The following is an 18787-nucleotide window of genomic DNA, read 5'->3' on the forward strand; positions in this document are numbered from 1 at the left end:
GATGCCATTCTGTTGCAGGAAGTCCCTTGTTGCTCTGGCAGTGTGGGCACGGGCGTCACAAGATTGTATAGTGCCAAGTTGTCCTGCTGGAAGACATGATTTCCGTGACGTCAAAAATGTGGCACAACGTGAGGTCTGAGGACTTGATCGATGTAGCGAGCAGCTGTGACACCATTGCCTCTTCCTGGACCAATATTCTGGAACACCACAGGACCGACTTTGTGACTGAGAACAATAGCATCCCATACCATGCTGTTTGGACCACCCCACGAGTCTCTTTCCATCACACAGTCATCTGTGTAGCGTTCCCCATGTCTATGCCAAACTCTCACTCTGCCATCTGCCGTGGAAACACAGTATCGGCTTTCATCTGAGAAAAGAACGGTTCTCCACTGCTGGTAACGCCAATTTTGATGCTGTGTGGCCCACTGTAGTCGGTCACGGCAGTGTCGAACTTTAAGAATGGGGCCACGATACGGCCTGTGACAACGGACATCCCTGTTCTTCAAACGTCGACGGACTGTATCACCACTAATGTGTCTCTGGTGGGTTCCAACTGTTTGTTTTGCAGTTTCTGTAGCCCTGGTAAAGCGATCTTGGATGTGATGACGTACAATATGTCGATCCTGTCATGGTGTTGTTACCCTCGGTCTGCCACTGCGTGGGCGGTCATCGGTGCTGTTGGTGGCCTGGTATCGTTCCTGTAACCTGTAGATGGTTCTCACGTTGACATGGAAAGCATTGGCAACCATTGGTGCAGTCTGTCCAGCATGCAATCTTCCAATAGCCTGGTCTCTCTGAATCCTCGTAAGTCTGGGCATGGCGCTGGCATCGAAACACGAATGATGAACACACGTTTGGGGTGCCTTTATAGGGAAAGTCACAAGGAGACGCAAGTGCATTTTGATTTCCATGGGAATCATGCACGACTTTGTACCATGGTCGTTTTTTGCCTGTGTTTTGGTGACCTGTTTTTATCCACGTGTGCACCACTGTTGGTAGTTAGGATTAAATTTAGATACAGACTAATGTAAATAACGAGATATCTAAACGAAATGCATTGATATTTCTATGGGAAATGATCAGGAATTATTTTTATGAAGTGATGTTTCTATTGCTGTTCAGTGTATATACAGACTTGGCATTTAATATGGAATTTTTTTTTTTCTTGACTTAGGTTTACTTTCTTAACTCAGTATATCAATCTGGTGAGTTTCTTTTACACTTTGGTGATTTATTTGTTGAAAGAACCATGTCACTGATTCTCTGTCGCAGCAAGAAGTCAACAACAGGATTATATCACAAGTGGCGTGGCAAAATGTACGGACAGGTGCATTTGACGATTGGCTTCACAGTCGGGTATACAAGGGTTGTTGCGTTCTGTATTAGTGGAAAACAACTGCTGCAAGTCTCCAAAAGTTATTGCCGCTTCCTCTGGAGATGGTCCGTCAACTCGACAATGCTGTTTGTCATGGAGTGGTGGCTTTACGAAATTACAGCATGAAACAGCGTGCTATTGCTCGGCAGTATGGCATGACTCAACATCAGGTGTCAAAGATCCTGAAACGAAATGCTCAGAGGGGTGTCCCTACTCCAATACCGAGGCCAGGACGTCCCCGCAGAACCACAAGGAGGGATGATCGCCAGCTGCACCCGTTGGTCCGCAATGGCCGTACCAAGTCAGCTAATCGGCTTAGGGCTGAGTGGCAGCAACTGACAAATGTGCCTGTATCCAGAAGGCGAGTCAACCAACGACTGGTTCAAGCAAGCGTTCGTGCCAGGCGTCCCCTGAGAAAGCCACGCCTTACCAGACAACACAGCCAGCGCCGATTGCAGTGGGCCAGAGAGCACCGTCAATGGCAGCCAGGACACTGGAATCACGTGACCTTCAGTAACGAGTCTAGATTTCTGGTCTATCGTCAAGATGGCTGCGTACGAGTGCGCAGACAAGTGCATGAAGCCCACAACAAAGATTGTATAGTGCCAAGAGTCCAAGCTGGAGGTGGTGGGGTGACCGTTTGGGCTGCTTTTCATGCAGGGGGCAAAACTGACCTGGTTGTTCTGAATGGAAACCTGAACCAGTTCAAGTACAGGGCCATTCTGGAAGAAACATTGCTTCCATTTGCTCATGCAGCCTTTCGAGGAAACTTTGTCTTCCAAGATGACAATGCATGGCCTCATCATGCTCGCATGATCCAACACTTTCTTGCTGACCGTGGTGTAGAGCATATGGAGTGGCCTGCCATGTCCCCGGATATGAATCCGATAGAGAACTTGTGGGCAGAATTAACGCGTCAAATCGACCACTTGGACCAGCAGCCGACCTCTGTGCGTGAATTGCAGCAGGCTATTGTAACTGCATGGCACGCGATTGCTGTCCAAACCGTGGCAAATCTCGTGAACAGCATGCCTCAACGTGTATGTGCTCTCCTGAATGCTCGTGGGGTTTACACGAAGTACTGAACTGTAATTTTACTGTCCGTAATCCCAGTCGTAATTTAACTTTTGTTTTTGTTAAAAAAAATTTGGCTAATGTGCAAAATAAAGAGATATTTCTGGAAAACGTACAGAAGTTTAACACAGTGCTGTCCATGAATTGAGTTCGATATCAGTTTACATCACTTTCAAGGATCAATTTATTTGTTTCGAAACGTCAAATGTGGTTTTTGTTTCTTTTAAAGGTTACATTAACAAAATCTAGAATAATTTCAACATAATTCCAATGAACTTTTGGTTCTAAGACATCTTGAAAAGTAAGTTCACCCCCACAAAAAAAATATTCCATATTAAATGCCAAGTCTGTATTTATATAATTTCAAAACACACCTAGTCAAGTGTGCCTCACTAACTGGGTCCCTCCTCAGCATCATCCCGTTTCGGCCCTTCAACCTCGATACGCTCAGCTAAGGTGGGCCAGCAGTTTTCAAGCAAGCGTTCGTGCCAGGGGCACATACACCTCCACATGCATCAGCTACACCTGGATGCGTACATACTCCCACCCCCAGCCAGTGAGAACACAGACTACAACATCAAAACCACCTCCACTGCCAGAATCCACAGCCCCTCATCCACTCACTCACACACATACATACACATACATACATTCATACACACATATGCCATAGCTCCATTATAGCATGATGATAATCATTCGTGCTATCATGTAGTCGTACAATCGCAGCAGAGTTATAATGAATCTTTGTTTATTAGAAGTGTGGGTTCCCATTTAATCAGGTTCACTATGTTTTTTCGTTCAACAATTTTGGAGATTAGCAAAACTATACATTTTTGGAATATTCAGAGCATGAGGAATCCAAAAATTAATGTTGGCATTTGCATAGACACCTTTGCGAAAATGACACTCAGGACAGTGATGAAGATCTGTAAAAGCATATTCCTGAACGGTATAGACCAAGTAGATCCTGTGTATAGGACTTATAGTTCAATCTGATACTAACAAGGCTGTTTTCTTGCTTTATAAACCCATACCTATAACTTCAAAGGACTTGCAATATCATGGATTATGTAATACAGTTATATCACAAATATCAAGACAATGGTTTTCAATTACCTTTGTTTGTTGCTTTTCTATAATCCTGAGCACTATTTTGAGGCCTTTATTGGATTTCTTGACCCAGAAAACATAGGATTAGCATATCTAATTAAGTTTCTAGGTTGACTAGAAGCCGAGATAGCGCAAAATATGTATTTTATGGTGGCCATTTTGAAAATCCAAAATGGCGGCCATGCAGGTGTCTGTGCAAATGCCAACATTGATTTTTGGATTCCTCATCCTCTGAATATTCCAAAAATGTATAGTTTTGCTCATCTCCAAAATTGTTGAACGAAATTATATTTGTTAACATAGTGAACCTGACTAATTGTGACTGCATGTGTTGTGTGAGCTGTCATAAAAGTGTGAAGTTGGGCCCCTTAACCGCATGTGTGTTGTGTTGCCCTCAGTGCTGCCCACCGTCCATTCTTCCTCTACCTGGCTCTGAGCCACATGCACGTTCCACTGGCCACTGCACCGATATTTGTGAACTCATCCCACCATGGACAGTTTGGGGACACCTTGCGAGAAATGGATTGGGTCGTGAAGACAATTGCTAACACGCTGAGTCAGCTACATGTAGAGAATGATACTCTTCTCTGGTTCACAAGTATGTCACATGTAGCCTGTCTGTCAAGTATGTCACATCACGTGTTTAATTTTAACCACAAAAGTAAAAATGTTTTTTGGAGATTTTTATTTAATTTTTGTATTTTTAAAATATCGTGGTGGGCTAGAGACCAATACTAGGCTCATGATCGACATATGCAGTACTGTGACAAAGTTTTGGTCATTCCAATGATGTTCATACTTTAGGGTAAGTTCATCAAACGATCAGTGAGAACATTTACAGGTATATATTAAAGCGCGGCGTTACGCGCGCTGCTTGTGAGCAAGGAGGAAGCGGACAAGCGGTAACATATAAACGTCTTTATTGTAAGAGCTCACTGTAACACTGTACCGCTCCGGGCTGGGCGCCCGGTGTATATCATGAGGCCACGCCTACCCCTCGGGCGTGGCCACCGCCCACTCGGTGCGCGGAATGATGTCACCACGCCAGTGGGCTTTTGTGTCCGCCACAATATGTTTATTATTGTAAATGAACAGCTTTTGTAAATGCATGTGAAACAAATTACTTAAGTAAACGAAAGTTCATAGAACATATGCAGTGTTCAGGTGTATACTTAAATTATAATAGCCGGCGAAGCCGGTGTTGTGAATGAACGCGTACGTATTATGTTGAAAAGCCAGATTTTGCTGGATCCCTTGAGAATTTCGAAGCTTTGACTCGCCAAATCGCTCAATGGAGGCCGCCATCTTGCGGATGCGATCTTCACATGCTGTTATGTTGGGAGTTGCTTCCTTGGCGCCATCTTGAACCCACTCATAGAATGTCAAGCAAGGAAACAAGCTGATGAAAACGAATTTCGCATATTCAATAATTTGCCGCTTTTATTGTGCTTTCATGTAATTTACATTGATGGAACTGGTGTTGATTACTTCAATAATTTATGATTATTTACTGTTAGTGGGGGGGCCAATGTTTTCCCGTTGAATTCAAATGTTAATTTGTGGACACTGGTTGGGTTGTCTTTAGGGATGATAGAAGTTGTAGAAAAAATATGTCTCCATTTTTTTCAAGTTCTTTATAGCGGCCATTTTGGATTATCAAAATGGCGTTTGTTGAAAACCGAAATTGTCATTATCTTGGCTTCTAAATGACCTAGAGTGTTAATTTTGGTGTCCAAATGTACATATTTGCGGATACTTAATCCAATAAACACACATTTATACACCTACATATGATCAAAAGGGTTCTTATGGCAGCCATCTTGGATTTTCACGCACTTATGCCAACACATATATATATTTTTTTCCATCATTTTCACTTCTAAATCACATAAAGGCTGGACTTTAGTGTTCAAATGTACACTTATAATGTCTTTGTGCAATATTTTTAGTTGGCAGTGTTCATTGTTACATTGAAGGATCTCCATCCTCCTCATCATCAGTGTTATCGATTCCCATGGGGCGCTCCTGACCCGTGTTACCACACACCTCTTCATCTGCCCCACACATACACATCTCAGAACAGTTGAGATGCTGAGACCTGCATGAGCAGTGAGACATGCATTGGGTCTTCTTGCAGTTACATTTGATTAGATGTGTGATGGCAGCTGGGGCTGGAGGGTCCTTGGTTGTGATGGGCACCAGCTGATCTCCTTCTGCTCTCCATCCATGTTCTGTTGGTTGTGGAAGCTGGGGGTCCGGTACATCAGCCTGATGCCACACCATGGCCTGGAAATGTGCACGAGCAATGGCTTCATGTAAAGCTCCCCGTGTTGGTGGCAGCTTCTGTGCCTCTAGCTGTTTCTTGGTAAACAGTCTCCACCTCAGCTTGCCCACATCCACAACTGTAGTACGAGGCTCATACAGCTGGCATACAAATGCCTCAATGTCACTTTCTGTGTCAGCTCTCAGCTCCTCAGAGGCCCCAAGGTCATGAAACGCAGATACCACCTCAACAGAGCACCTATTGAGGGCTTGCCAACATGTGAGCTTTCCCTTGCCGGCAAACCGACCAGTCTGGTCTGCTCCCGTGAATGCATGGAATCCTGGTAGGGCTGCAGCCTTCCTGACACCAAGTTCATGTACTATTGGTTCCAGTGAGATTTGCCTCTTCTTGTTCCCCACACCCGTGATGAAGTATGTGTCTTTGCATAGTTCATGGTACCGGTGGAGTGCTAGGATGAATACATCAGTATCAGGTGACTGAATGTACAGCTGTGTTGCACCTCTTCGGACGGCATCTAGACTGTGAAGAAAGATCCTCGTATCAGCCTCCTCCTGGGAGCTACGGAGATGCTGTACATCCATGCAGTTGGAGAAGACATCCTGCCTTGAAGTGACGATGAAGACCTTGGTAGTCCCCTCAAAGTGACACAGAGCTTTCTTTGCCAGATAGACAGTTAGCTCATCTTTGGTGTTGGTGTGCGACAGGAACTGTTTTGCTGTCAGTTTCCCAATCGGGGTGCTGTCTTGAACGTGGTAAGCAGTGGGCGGCTTGCCACCTTGGCGCCTCTCCCGTGTGGCCTCTTTCAGTGAATTTGGCAGATCATATCGGTCAAACACGAGGTGGACTTCATCATACCCGTTGGTCTTGCAGTCCAGTGTTGCATTGAAATGGCCAGCCCACTGGGCACATGTTTTGACCCATTGTGGCTTACCCATTGCTTGCACTAATGCCATGCCGTCTATGACAGTCACCTTCTTGGGAGGGGGTGGAGTATGTTCAGGATTGTCGTCGTCTGGCTGCTGACCAGTGCCAGTTGACTTCTTGGGTAGATCTTCTAGGATGCCCATGAGCTTGCTTTTGTCTGTGCATGGTAGTAGTGTCCCAGCCATTGCAAAGAGGGTTCGTGGAAGCGCGGTGAATTCATATTGACCTATGGCATCCTTCAAGTTGATCTCTGGTCGTGAGCGGGCCACGATCAGCATGCGCGCAAACAGTGACCTGTCGTCTTTCAGCTCTACAACCTTGTCTGCCAGTTTGTGCTTCACAGCTTTCCTGGCACTCTTCCACATCTTCAGTTTGACCTTTCCCATTCTGGCCCAAAGGTTGATTTCATTTGTGTTGATGCGCTCTGCAACAAACGTGTTATACGCTTTCTGACCAATCTCATCTTGGTTGCAGACATCCTTCTGTACTTCAGCTGGCATCACCACCTTGGTGATGATAGTCGTCAGGTCTTCACCCTCATGCGTCATGGGATTCATGGACTCTCTGATCACATTCTTCAGTCGACGAATGCTGTCTTCCTGCCGAGCCCAGACTGTGGTTGATAGGTCGTGGTGCTCCTTGCGTGTAGCTGATTGTGAGCCAGCCATCTGACGGGCTTCTTCAGCAAGCCTACTCAGCTCTGCTGCTGTCAGAAAGAACCTTTCGCGGGCACTGGCATTCTGGGTAATGCCCACAATACCCCCTGTCACCTTCATGATCCTGTTGATGTGCTCCAGTGCATGGTCCACACCTACAGCACAGAAGGGGATTTCATTCTTATGGACACTGAAGTTCCCATCCATGAACTCTTGGTAGATCCCTGGATCTGTCATCTTCAGGGCCTTCATCTCTGCAAGGTACCGGGGAGTCAGCCTGGCATATTTCTGTTTGTCATGTGCAAAGAAGTATATGCACATCTCATCCAGTGAAGACAGGTGAAGCTCAAATTGTCCATCACGGGTGGCACGGATGAATGTGTATATCAGCATTATCATCCGCATGTAGCGTCGCACAAACTTGAACAGTGGACTCTTGGCTTCTTTCCTCTCATCAAACTTTGCCATGGCCTCCAGGACTTCGTTTGACTCGAGGACAGCTAGCATGTTGTTCTGCGCGCTTGTCATCTCCTCTCGGTTGTGTAGATGACAGCTCTGGGCAACCTGTTGTGCTGACTGGGTACATGGGCCCCTCAGATGGGGATGCTCTTGGAAGAATTCGTCCACATAGAGGTCGAAGAGGGCTTGGACAGTGGTGATGTGGGCCTCCAAAGCCCTCTTCATGTGCTTGGCTTCCAGTATTTGTCTGGTCGTTGTTGGGCCATAGATATCAGCCTCAGACCAAGCCTCGTCAAGACCACTGTCCTCTATGGCATTCCCAGCAGCCCTCAGTGCAGCCATCACAGTGTGCATCTCCCCTAGTCGCAGTACCCACTTGCCTTTGCAGTCATCTCTGGTCATCTCCAGCTGTTTGGCTCGCTCATACAGGGCCATGTCTAAGGTGATCACTGTCTTCCTATCGGGACCCATGACCATGCAGTTGATTTGCTGTGTCTGTTTCAAGACTGTTATCAGTGTTTGCCATTCATGGGCTGGTGCTGCTACCAATGGCAGGGCGTTGACCTCTGTCAGAGGCTTCGAAGAGGAGAGCAGTGAGTTGTAGGCTGTCCAAGTTGGGATATCGTGATGCTTGATCCTACTGCCAGGTGGTTGTTTTGGATCGTGGACGAGTGACCCAACAGGGTCAGCATGCTGGGGTTCTGCAGCTTGCAGCTGGTCATCTGGTGGGATGATGTCGTCTTGTACGTCCTCAGCTTCAGCTGTTCGCATGATTGTGCGTGAAAGTAGCCACACTGTGTCCGTCGCAGAGTACGGCTTGGTGACATCTGGGTTTGACCGTGTCTTGAAGCTATACGTGGTACCTGTGGCAGATTGTTTGTTTGGTGCTTGGCAAGGAACAAAGTCTGGAGCAGTCAGAACCTTGAGTGAGCGGTGTCTGGCCTTTCGGTCATGTAGTGTCAGTGTTCTATGTTCATCTGTGGAGGGTGCATGTTCCCGTCGTTGGTAGAGTGCCCAGGCTGTAGCATGGAGTGTCCGCTTCCCATCAGGTGTGTCTTCATTGAAGTCACTGTTGTCCACTGCAAAGAAGACAAACGTCCCTATGCGCATGGTTCTTGGAAAGTATACACCCTGTTCTGTCGTAGACTCTATGACTGAGTTGGCCAGATGTGTCTCCAACCGCAAGATCCGACTATAATCAACAGACAGACCGAACCCATGCAGGAAATCCAGAAGCTTCTTGTTTCTGGTGGACTGATGGACTACAATGGCAACGGCAAGCTGCTGTGGCCATTCTAAGCGATGGCGGAATGGTGCATCTGGCTCTTTGGGCTTGTACGTGACTTGGCGTTTTGACTTGTAGCCGTACATGATGTTCTGACTGATGGTTATAACATCTCGATGAATAGTGGCTGAGCGCATAGTCTCTGGCTCAATGCTCGTGGCTGGTCCTTCCAGTAGCCAGCGGAGGAAAGCATAGAGTACTTTGGGTACATGCTTTTCAGCATCATCAGTGTTCATTTCTCCTTCAAATTGCCATGGGTGCTTGTTCTGACAAGCAATGGCACTGCGGAGAACAGAGGCACTCTCAAACAGTTGTTCGATGTTTTTTTCATTTGTCTTCGCCATTGCATCTTCGACAGCTGCATCACGCACGGCAGTGGAGAATACACAGTCTGACTCGTTTCGACGTTTTGGTTTCATGAAGTGAACGTCATCAATGTGAGAGTTGATTTTCTCCTTCATGCCTTGGGTAGTAGGTGATGGGACATTGTGCACACCATTATTGTCAAGAATCCTGGAGTAAACCGACTTCAGGTCAGACATGTTGAGAATTTCACCAGCTTGGAGTAGAGAGCGAACAAGGCTGACAAACTCAATGTCTGCGGCTATTTTGATAACATTAGTTTCTTGCAGTATGTGTTCTTTGTCATCACTTGATGTCCCACTCTTGGGAGCACGTTGGACATTCTGCACCCAGCATGGGAGATGATACTTGACGTCGATCGCATGAGCATCATGTGCACTGATGGCAGCACTCAGCTGAACTTTCCACTTGTGGTTGCTGCCTTCTTCAACAGCTTTCTTCAGCTGTTTACCTGCGTTGAACGTGCATACAACATGTACACTTTCCTTAGTGACCTCTTGACAGAAGAAACAAAGGTCTCTGTTGAATGGAGTTGATGATGAACGTGTGAAGCGAAGAGTCTCGTCTTGCGTAGAACCTGAGGTACTTGCAGCGGCAGGTGCAGAAGAAGGACGTCCACACCTCTTATGAAGATGCTGGGTGTCGCCATGTTCGCAGGCTTTCTGGTGGCGAACTCTAGCACACTCCAGGTGAGCAGTGTTGCATGTAGATCCATAACATGCCCGGTGCCACTTTGCTTTATTGTTCCTCAAGTCAGTGGCAGTGAAACAGCTTAATCGTTCGCTGATCTGTTTGAAGTCGGCATCACCATATCGTGCCCTCTCCTGGATGAACTGGAGAAACTTTGCATATGAGCCCAGTGCTGGCTCAGTCACTAGTGCACCTTGGGGATCCTGGCACTGAATGCAAAGTGTGAAATCAGTTTCTTTCTTGGTTTTCTTGCTTTTTGGCTCCATCATAGCTAAGGGTCACGAATCTGGAACATACAAATAACAAATAACAATTAAGATAGATGTGCATTAAGTTAGATTTTGGACACTGGTTCGGCTGTGCCATAAAAACCTATTTTTATCCCATGTAGGTTATTAAAGAAGGTTTCATTCAATTCTCTATCCCCAAAAATGTACAACTGGACACCAGAATCGAAACTCTAGGTCATTTAGAAGCCAAGATAATGGAATTTTACGTTTTCGACATCCGCCATTTTGAAAATCCAAAATGGCCGCCATAAAGAACTTGAAACAATTGGAGACATATTTTTTCTAGAACTTATATCATCCCTAAAGACAGCCCAACCAGTGTCCAAAAATTAACAAGCAATTTCACCGGGCATTTCAATCTGCTACATTGGCCCCCCCACTATGTACAAAAATCCACAAAAAACCGTCACCTGAATATTTTCTTTGTGGTAAGTGTATATTACTAGCAGATGATAATTTAATACAATATAATATGTATAGCAAAAATAAAACTTTTTCAATATCCTAATTTATTTTATATATTTAAAGACAACTGATATTAAATTGACTTTCACCAAGTTTTGAATTATTATCTATCTATATTACACACATCTAAAAAATTGTTTTAAATTTTTATAATATTTTGTTTTAAATAAAAAAAATTTAAATAGTTTAAAACTTTTTTTTTTTTTTTTTTTTTTTATTACACACTTATAACTTCCCACAAATGTTTCATGGGGAATAGCTCCACAAAAGTGAAAATAACCCAAACTTTTGCAGAATCTTGCAGTACATTTGAGGACTTTGGATATTTTCTCCCACAGCATGGGTCAACGGTCTATTCCACATCGCATACCTTCTTGATTAATGCTGGTACTGCATGTACTTTATTACCTCCGGGCGCCGCCACCGAAGGTGGATGGAGGTTGTTTTCACCCCTGTCTGTCTGTTTGTCTGTTTGTGAACAATATATCTCAAAAAGTTGTGGACGGACTCGGACGAAATTTGACAGGGTGGTAGTGTATGTGACAAGGACGAAATTATTATATTTTGGTGAAGATCCGGATTCGGAGCCGGCTAGTATAATTTTTTTAACTATTCTTCAACATTGGCAGATCGGGCCAAAAACGATATTTTGCAGAATATCTCAAAAGTTGTGGACGGATTTGGATGAGACTTGGTGGACAGGTTGTTTGTGTGCCAAGGACGAATTGGTTCAATTTTGGTGAATATCTAGATTCGTATTCGGCTAGTATAATTTTTTAAGTGATTCTTCACCATTGGGAGAATGGGCCAAAAACGATACTTAGCAGGATATCTCAAAAAGTTGTGGACGGACTTGGACGAAACTTGGTGGACAGATTGTTTGTATGACTAGTACAAATTGGTTCAATTTTGGTGAAGATCTGAATATGTATTCGGATACGAGAATTATTTAATTTTTAAGTGATTCTTCACCATTGGGAGAATGGGCCAAAAACGATACTTAGCAGGATATCTCAAAAAGTTGTGGACAGACTTGGACGAAACTTGGTGGACAGATTGTTTGTATGACTAGTACAAATTGGTTCAATTTTGGTGAAGATCTGAATATGTATTCGGATACGAGAATTATTTAATTTCATAAGTGATTCTTCACCATTGAGAGACGGGGCCAAAAGCAATATATAACATGATATTTTAAAAAGTTATGGATGAGTTATGACTAAACTTGGTGGACGAGTTGGTTAGGTGACAAGAACAAGTCGATTATATTTTGTTTTAGGTCCGAATCCAGATCCGGCCTATCAGTGGGATACGAAACATAAACTGTTAAGGTTGGCAGAGGTATGTGCTCTACCGAGTGTCGTTCTAGTTACAGGATTAACCATAACATATTGTCAGAAATATCAATGATTTAATCTTGTACACCATGATGGAAGTGATAGGATACCACTCTTTTGTCACAAATGTAAACATCTGCAAATATTCATATATCATTCACATCAACTCAGAAGTAATTTTATATTCCCTCAAGTTTTCTAAAAAGCAACCATGGATAGTTTAAAGATGGATGGCTTGTCCAAAAATCACAACGCTTCTTCCAGAAAAGTGATAACTGTTATATAAGTTGTGTGAAAAGCCTGAATTATTACACAGAAGTGTTAGAGTTGGGGGAAGTTAGAGATGTGGCGATTTGAGTGGGAAATTCTGGACATTAATATTGATTACTAGCAGAAGTACCCGGCATTGCCGGGCGGGGGAGGGGAGGGGAGGGGAACGGGGGGAGGGGAGGGGAACGGGGGGGAGGGGAGGGGAGGGGAACGGGGGGGAGGGGAGGGGAGGGGAGAAGAGTGGGAGGGGGAGAGGGGAGAAGAGGGGGGGATGGGGAGGGTGAGGGATGGGAGGAGGTGGGAGGGGGGAGGGGGTGGGAGGGGGGGAGGGGAGGAGGGAGGGGGGGGAGGGGAGGGGGGTTTGGGGGGAGGGGCCGGAGGGGGAGGGGAGGGGGGAATGGGGGAGGGGGGAAAGGGAAGGGGGGAGGGGGGAGGGGATGGGGAGGGGAGGGGGGAGGGGGTAGGGGGAGGGGGAAAAGGGAGGGGAGGGGGGAGGGAGAAAAGGGAGGAGGAGGGGGAAAATGGAGGGGGAGGGGAGAAGGGGAGGGGGAGGGGCGAAGGGGAGGGGTAGGGTGGAGAGGGAAGGGAAGGGGGGACAGAGGGGAGAGGGGGAAGGGGGAGGGAAGGGGATGGCCAGTCAACAACGACGTTGCAGTTCTCATGGTCGGAGAGCAGCACAACAATCGGACATAGTCCTGCATATTCGCAACAGCACGAAGCGGATTTTGGAAGCTCACTCGGACAAAAGCCTCGCACAAATTACACCGTGAAGGCCCAATGGTCATGTCTATGCCACAAATCACGGGCGCACTGAATTGAAAATATATAGAACGCTCATACTCCGTGAAAAGTGAAGCCGCCGTGTCGCCATCTTGGTCAGCACGACTCGACCAACTCGCTTCGCGGATCTCGTTTTGTGCGGCAAGAAACTGCTCCAATCGGTTACGGAAGGGTTGTGGAAAGACGTTTCACAGCTGTTTCAAAGACGTCTTTAATTCATATCGCACAAAATCGATACAAAACACGATTGTATAAAAGGTGAAGTGACGTGTGATGGGATGGAACATCACGTGATCGCTCTGAGCGGCGGGAATGGAACATCACGTGATCGCTCTGAGCGAATCAGCGAGCTGCTCTGGAACCGGCTGAGATTAGCGGGTACTTCGCTGAAATGCGCTGAGGTAAATATGAATAAAAAATATGGATCGTCAAATATTTTGAGTTCGGCCATGTTCGTCCCACGCTCAATGGCCATGTCTATGTCAAATATCAAGCACGTAAGCCTCTCCGTTTAGGAGTCTATCGGTAACATTACACACACACACACACACACACACACACACACACGCACACACAAACTGTGTTTTATATATATAGATTTGAATGCTGTAATATAATTATGGGAGAATGGTGCTTTAGCATCACAGCAGTCAGAACCAATAATGCATGGTGCTGAAGGATACAAAAGTATGCTTCGCTGCTGCTTCACCATCCAATTATCAATCTTGTAAGATTGCCTAAAATAAAATAAAAACCTTGTTTGGAATATGGGTCCCATTAATCCAGTTGTCATGTACTTTGCATAAACCCTAAAGCATCGTTAGAAAAGATCAAGGGTAGGGATGGAGGATGACCTAAGATGGTGGTGCATTGCCAACTAGCCCTGAAGGGAAGAGTTGGATTAAACAGATTGATGACGAGGGTTCAAGAAGTGGGGAAAGAGAGGAAGATGCTGCAACAAGTGGGAGTAAGTGCTGAGCTTGAACTTTTGTGGTTTAACAAGGAAGGGGTTTCTGGTGAGCACATGCATCCTCGTGGGACTGAAGACGAGGACAGAAGGGATGAAACAGCAGAGGAAGCAAGACCAGAGGAGAGATGGTAAAAAGAAGAGGCCACCAACATGTCTAACAATGAGAGAGCAATGGGCCTTTTACTGTGTTTCTTTGTGGGAGATGCCAACGAGGTAGGTTTAGAGCTTTAGATTCGAAAGCATCCAAGAAAGAGAGCTGTGAAGCAGGGGCAGCACTGCATAGAGGAAAGCAGGAGTCAATTGAGCTGTCGATAAAGAATTGTTAGATAGGACAAGTTTACAATGGAGTACTTGTCGTTGTGAAGGATAGCGTCTTTTGCTCTGATGTAGGACTAACATTCAAAATGTCAGCCATACTTCAGTTCTCAATGTCGTTAAAATATTATCAGCTTTCAGTTGATAAAATCCATTGGGAGAAGTTTTGATATACCAAGGAAAGAGTCGGAGGTACAATGAATAATGCTTATTCTATGACTTGCTTTGGAGGACAGCTTTGTTATATATGGCCACCACAGGAGAACGTGTGACTGGTGTTGAGGACCAAAGGTTTAAGATATATGCTGAACCCTCTTCCTGCGGTTGAATTAAAATAGGTGGGTTTGTTAGATGACCCTTCAGTAGAGACAGGGTGAGAATTTGAGATTTCCCTGCATTGGATGACGTGTTCCAAGTGTCAAACCAACATTTCATCCTTTCCAAGTCAATAAAGAGAGAAATAGCTGCCGTCAGTCTGTTGGTGGGATGCAGTTGAATCTACAATATCGTGGAATCAACTGAAAAAAGAAAGACAATGTTTTCCAGAGCATCACACGGGTCACTTTATGTATATGAAAAACAGAACTGGGTCAAAGGTGCTGCCTTGGAACACTATTTTACAGGCTCTTTTGGGAGAGCGGATGAAGATTTCATTCAGAGCTATGTGATGACTGCATGAGTGGAGCAAGTCATCTTGCCAAGAAAGAATGTGGCCTTGCACGTCACAGGCAGAAAACTTGGCAAGCTGTGCAATGCGCCAGACTGTACTGTATGCCCGAGATATGTCGAGAGATGCAGCCTTGACCTCATTCTTGAGATTAAGGACCTCCATCAATTGGTGAGAGAGAAGCAACAGCATATCCAGGGTTGTGTAGCCTGGGTGGAATCCACACTGTTGATTAGGGAGGCCATTTCTGAAAAGGAACGACTGTTTCTCAGCTAAAATTATGGATTCCATGACTTTGTTTGTAAATGGAAGGAAGTAAAACCTTCCTGTAGTTGAGAGGATACGTTTCTGTAATCGTCTTGTGTATTACTGTATTGGAGTGATGTTGGATGCCTTCAAATCTGGGCGTTTCACCAAGGTAGAGTCAGGAGAATGGATATGAAAGCTGCAGACGAGATGGAACAAACGTGTGTGTGTGTGTGTGTGTGTGTGTGTGTGTGTGTGTGTGTGTGTGTGTGTGTGTGTGTGTGTGTGTGTGTGTGTATGTGAAAAGCTATTATGAAAGCTTTCCTGGGCAGAATCAATTTATACCCTCAGATATTCAATCTTTGAAGTTCTATACATTTAGGTCAGCAATGAAATCCTCACTGTTACGCAGAACTTTTTCTTGCTTTTTGTCTGCTTTTAGTGCACTGATGTCTCACCGTTTTCTGAACACTGAAGTATGAAACACACTTTATAGTTATTATTAATATTATTGATTAATATTAGTATTGATTACAGTTATGAAAATGGAGGTTTAAATCGGAATAAGGAATTGCAAAAGTGAGGTGGCTGCTAAGAGAATCTGAATTTCATTCCAAAACTCGTTGGTATTCAAAGAATATTTACCCTGCACGGTCAAATTGGTGCAAGCCAACTCTTCTATTATTTTTGGGTTGTTTCATTGATCCAATATGGCTGCCAGACGACGTGACCGATGACATCATAAATTTACATTCTCCAATATAATTGTTGTGTAGATCACGCTCAATAAATTTCAAACTGATCGGACTAAGCGATGTAATTGTCGAATTATGACGTCATGATTAAGGCACCAATTACATCATCGTTAGCAACACCTATTCCCCATGCAGTGTTCTTTACAATGAGCCACATTTCATTGTTTTCCATGGAGTGGTTTCGGAGATATAGAGGTGCAATGTTTTTCGGTTTTTCCAAGATGGCGCCTTTACCACATGACTTACGATGTCATAATTATCATTAAATATTATACAGGATGAGGCGCTCCTATGGTGAAAATTTTGTGTCCGTCACACTAACAGTTGCAGAGAAAAGAAAAATTTCCGACTGATCAGATCAAGCATTGTACTTGTCAAATTATGACGTCATAATGAAGGCACTGATGACATCATCATTAACATATCTAATTCCTCTTAGGGGAATACTTGACAATGAACTATGTTTCAATTATTTTTTCATTGAGGAGTTTCGAGATATAGAGGTGAAACATTTTTCGGTTTTTCCAAGATGGCGTCTGTACCACCTGACCTATGACGTCATAATTATCACTTAAAATCGACACGAGCCCAACTATGATGCAAAACTTTGGGTCAATAGGACGAACCCTTGCTGAGAAAATGAATTTTAAAAATGCAGACGTACGTATGTACGTATGTACGTATGTACGCCACACGTACACAACACAGCCGATTACTTTTGCCCTGCTTTTTGCTTTGCAAGCGCAAGGTAATAAGTCCAGATAACTTATAATCATATGTAAAACCAAATAAACCAATTACCGTATTGGAGTCATCACATGGAACCCAAATACGTAAAGAGCAAAAATGGAGTCATCAGGAGGAACCTGGGTAGGATTCGAGTTTCAGCTCCTACTACGCAACCCTCAATCCCTTCCAGGCGCAGCCAAGTGAGCCTCCCAGAAAAGTTTCTGCAATAATTCACTTCTCCTAGAGACCTAGACAAATAGATAAAGAAAGAGAAATAAAAAGTAAAATAGATGAAATGAAAGAAAAAGCAAGAATTAGAATGAATAAAGAGAAATGTTAAAAAAAGTCCAAAGAAGTGTGAAAGGAACAAAGAACAAAGATGTCGGGAAGAACCCAGAAAGACAGATTTCAGCAGTTACTCCCCTGGCTCATATTATTCAACTAAATGGTTCAAAATAAGTTGTTTATTCTTCATGTATATATTTCTGATGACGATTCATTTTAAAAGGGTTGCTTCATGGTGGTTGTTCAAAATAGTCTTGCAATAAGTAACCACAGTCCGTCTGTTTCTGTCACATCAACAGGTGACAATGGTCCGTGGAGTGAAAAGTGCCAGTTTTCTGGAAATTCTGGACCATTTGTTGGAAAATGGCAACAAATGCAGGGTGAGGAACAGGGCAGGGTGCAGGGGTTATAGGAATTAATCCCATTTTCTCCTAATAACGTAGCTTGACATTCAATTTGCCAACTTCTGGTTCATTCACTAGACCCCATCATATATAACACCTTATATATCTTGGAACTTGTCCAATGATTGATAGAAGTTTTATATAATTTATATAAACATTTAAGGGTGAGTTACTGTTTCACAAGGAGGGCATCATGAAGGCAGTTTTCCATTTCCTTACATGACTCATACCTTTTCAAATGTCAAAGATTCTGCAGCTGATTATGTTGCATGCATGATCGTGCACTCTTAACCAGAGGATGAAGTAAGGTTTGGTGTGTACTTCAGGAGGCACTGCAACCAAGACCACCACATGGGAAGGAGGTCATCGTGTTCCAGGTTTCGTGTACTGGCCAACGCATATCCAGCCAAATCAAACAAATGATGCTCTTCTGAGGTCTGTGTCCTTCATAATGCATTTGTTAACATAAGGCAGACACTGAATCTTAAGGCTAGACCAATAAACATTTAACTCTTCATATTCTTTTCAACACCTGGTGTTGGCTTAGCGGTTAGGGTGCCAGCTTGGGATCCTAGGATCCTGAGTTCTAATCCCAGTCGATCGCTGAATTAACGCCAAGGGGGTTGACTCAGCCTGTCATCCTTCTGAAGTCGGCAAATTGAGCACCAGTTCACTGGTAATTCCCTGTGTGTCGCAAGAGGCGACTAACAGGATTGGCGGCAGGAAGGGCATCTAGCTGCAAAACATTGCTTCAAAAAGGTGACTATGGTGTCCGAAAAAGGCCAACCCCTGCTCTGCAGGGAAAAATGGCCTCTAAATGTGGTTCTTCATATTATTTTCAACCAGGTTAATTTACACTTATATTTTCACCAACTTATTGCAGCAGCTCCTCATTTTCCTGCCGACCTAAGTCTCTGAAACACGATCCTAACCTTTTACCTCCTATTTATAAAACATTTCTTCAGTGGCATCTGCTTACATCATGTCCTCTTTAATTTTGCTTCTCCTCAATGCCTTAACTAACGTCTCACAATGTTTGATGCATTTC

The 18787-nt window shown here is 44.4% G+C and overlaps 1 protein-coding gene across 4 annotated transcripts in view; it reads left to right on the top strand.

The window, feature by feature from the left end:
- ARSG (arylsulfatase G) overlaps positions 1-18787 on the top strand; it is a 134623-nt gene that overhangs the window by 66666 nt on the left and 49170 nt on the right. For 3 of the 4 annotated variants that reach the window (XR_013623190.1, XR_013623185.1, XM_068117620.2), the window contains exons 7-9: positions 3964-4163; positions 17635-17715; positions 18066-18174. Coding sequence is in view for 2 of the 4 variants with exons in the window: in XM_068117620.2 (XP_067973721.1) it covers positions 3964-4163; positions 17635-17715; positions 18066-18174 (390 nt within the window). In the remaining 2 variants the exon portion in view is untranslated. The remainder of the gene's footprint in view (positions 1-3963; positions 4164-17634; positions 17716-18065; positions 18175-18787) is intronic. The other variant, XM_068117628.2, reaches the window with a different exon arrangement.

The sequence above is a fragment of the Myxine glutinosa genome, chromosome 1 (genome assembly GCF_964187855.1).
Source record: "Myxine glutinosa chromosome 1, kmMyxGlut1.1, whole genome shotgun sequence".
NCBI classification, from domain to species: Eukaryota; Metazoa; Chordata; class Myxini; order Myxiniformes; family Myxinidae; genus Myxine; species Myxine glutinosa.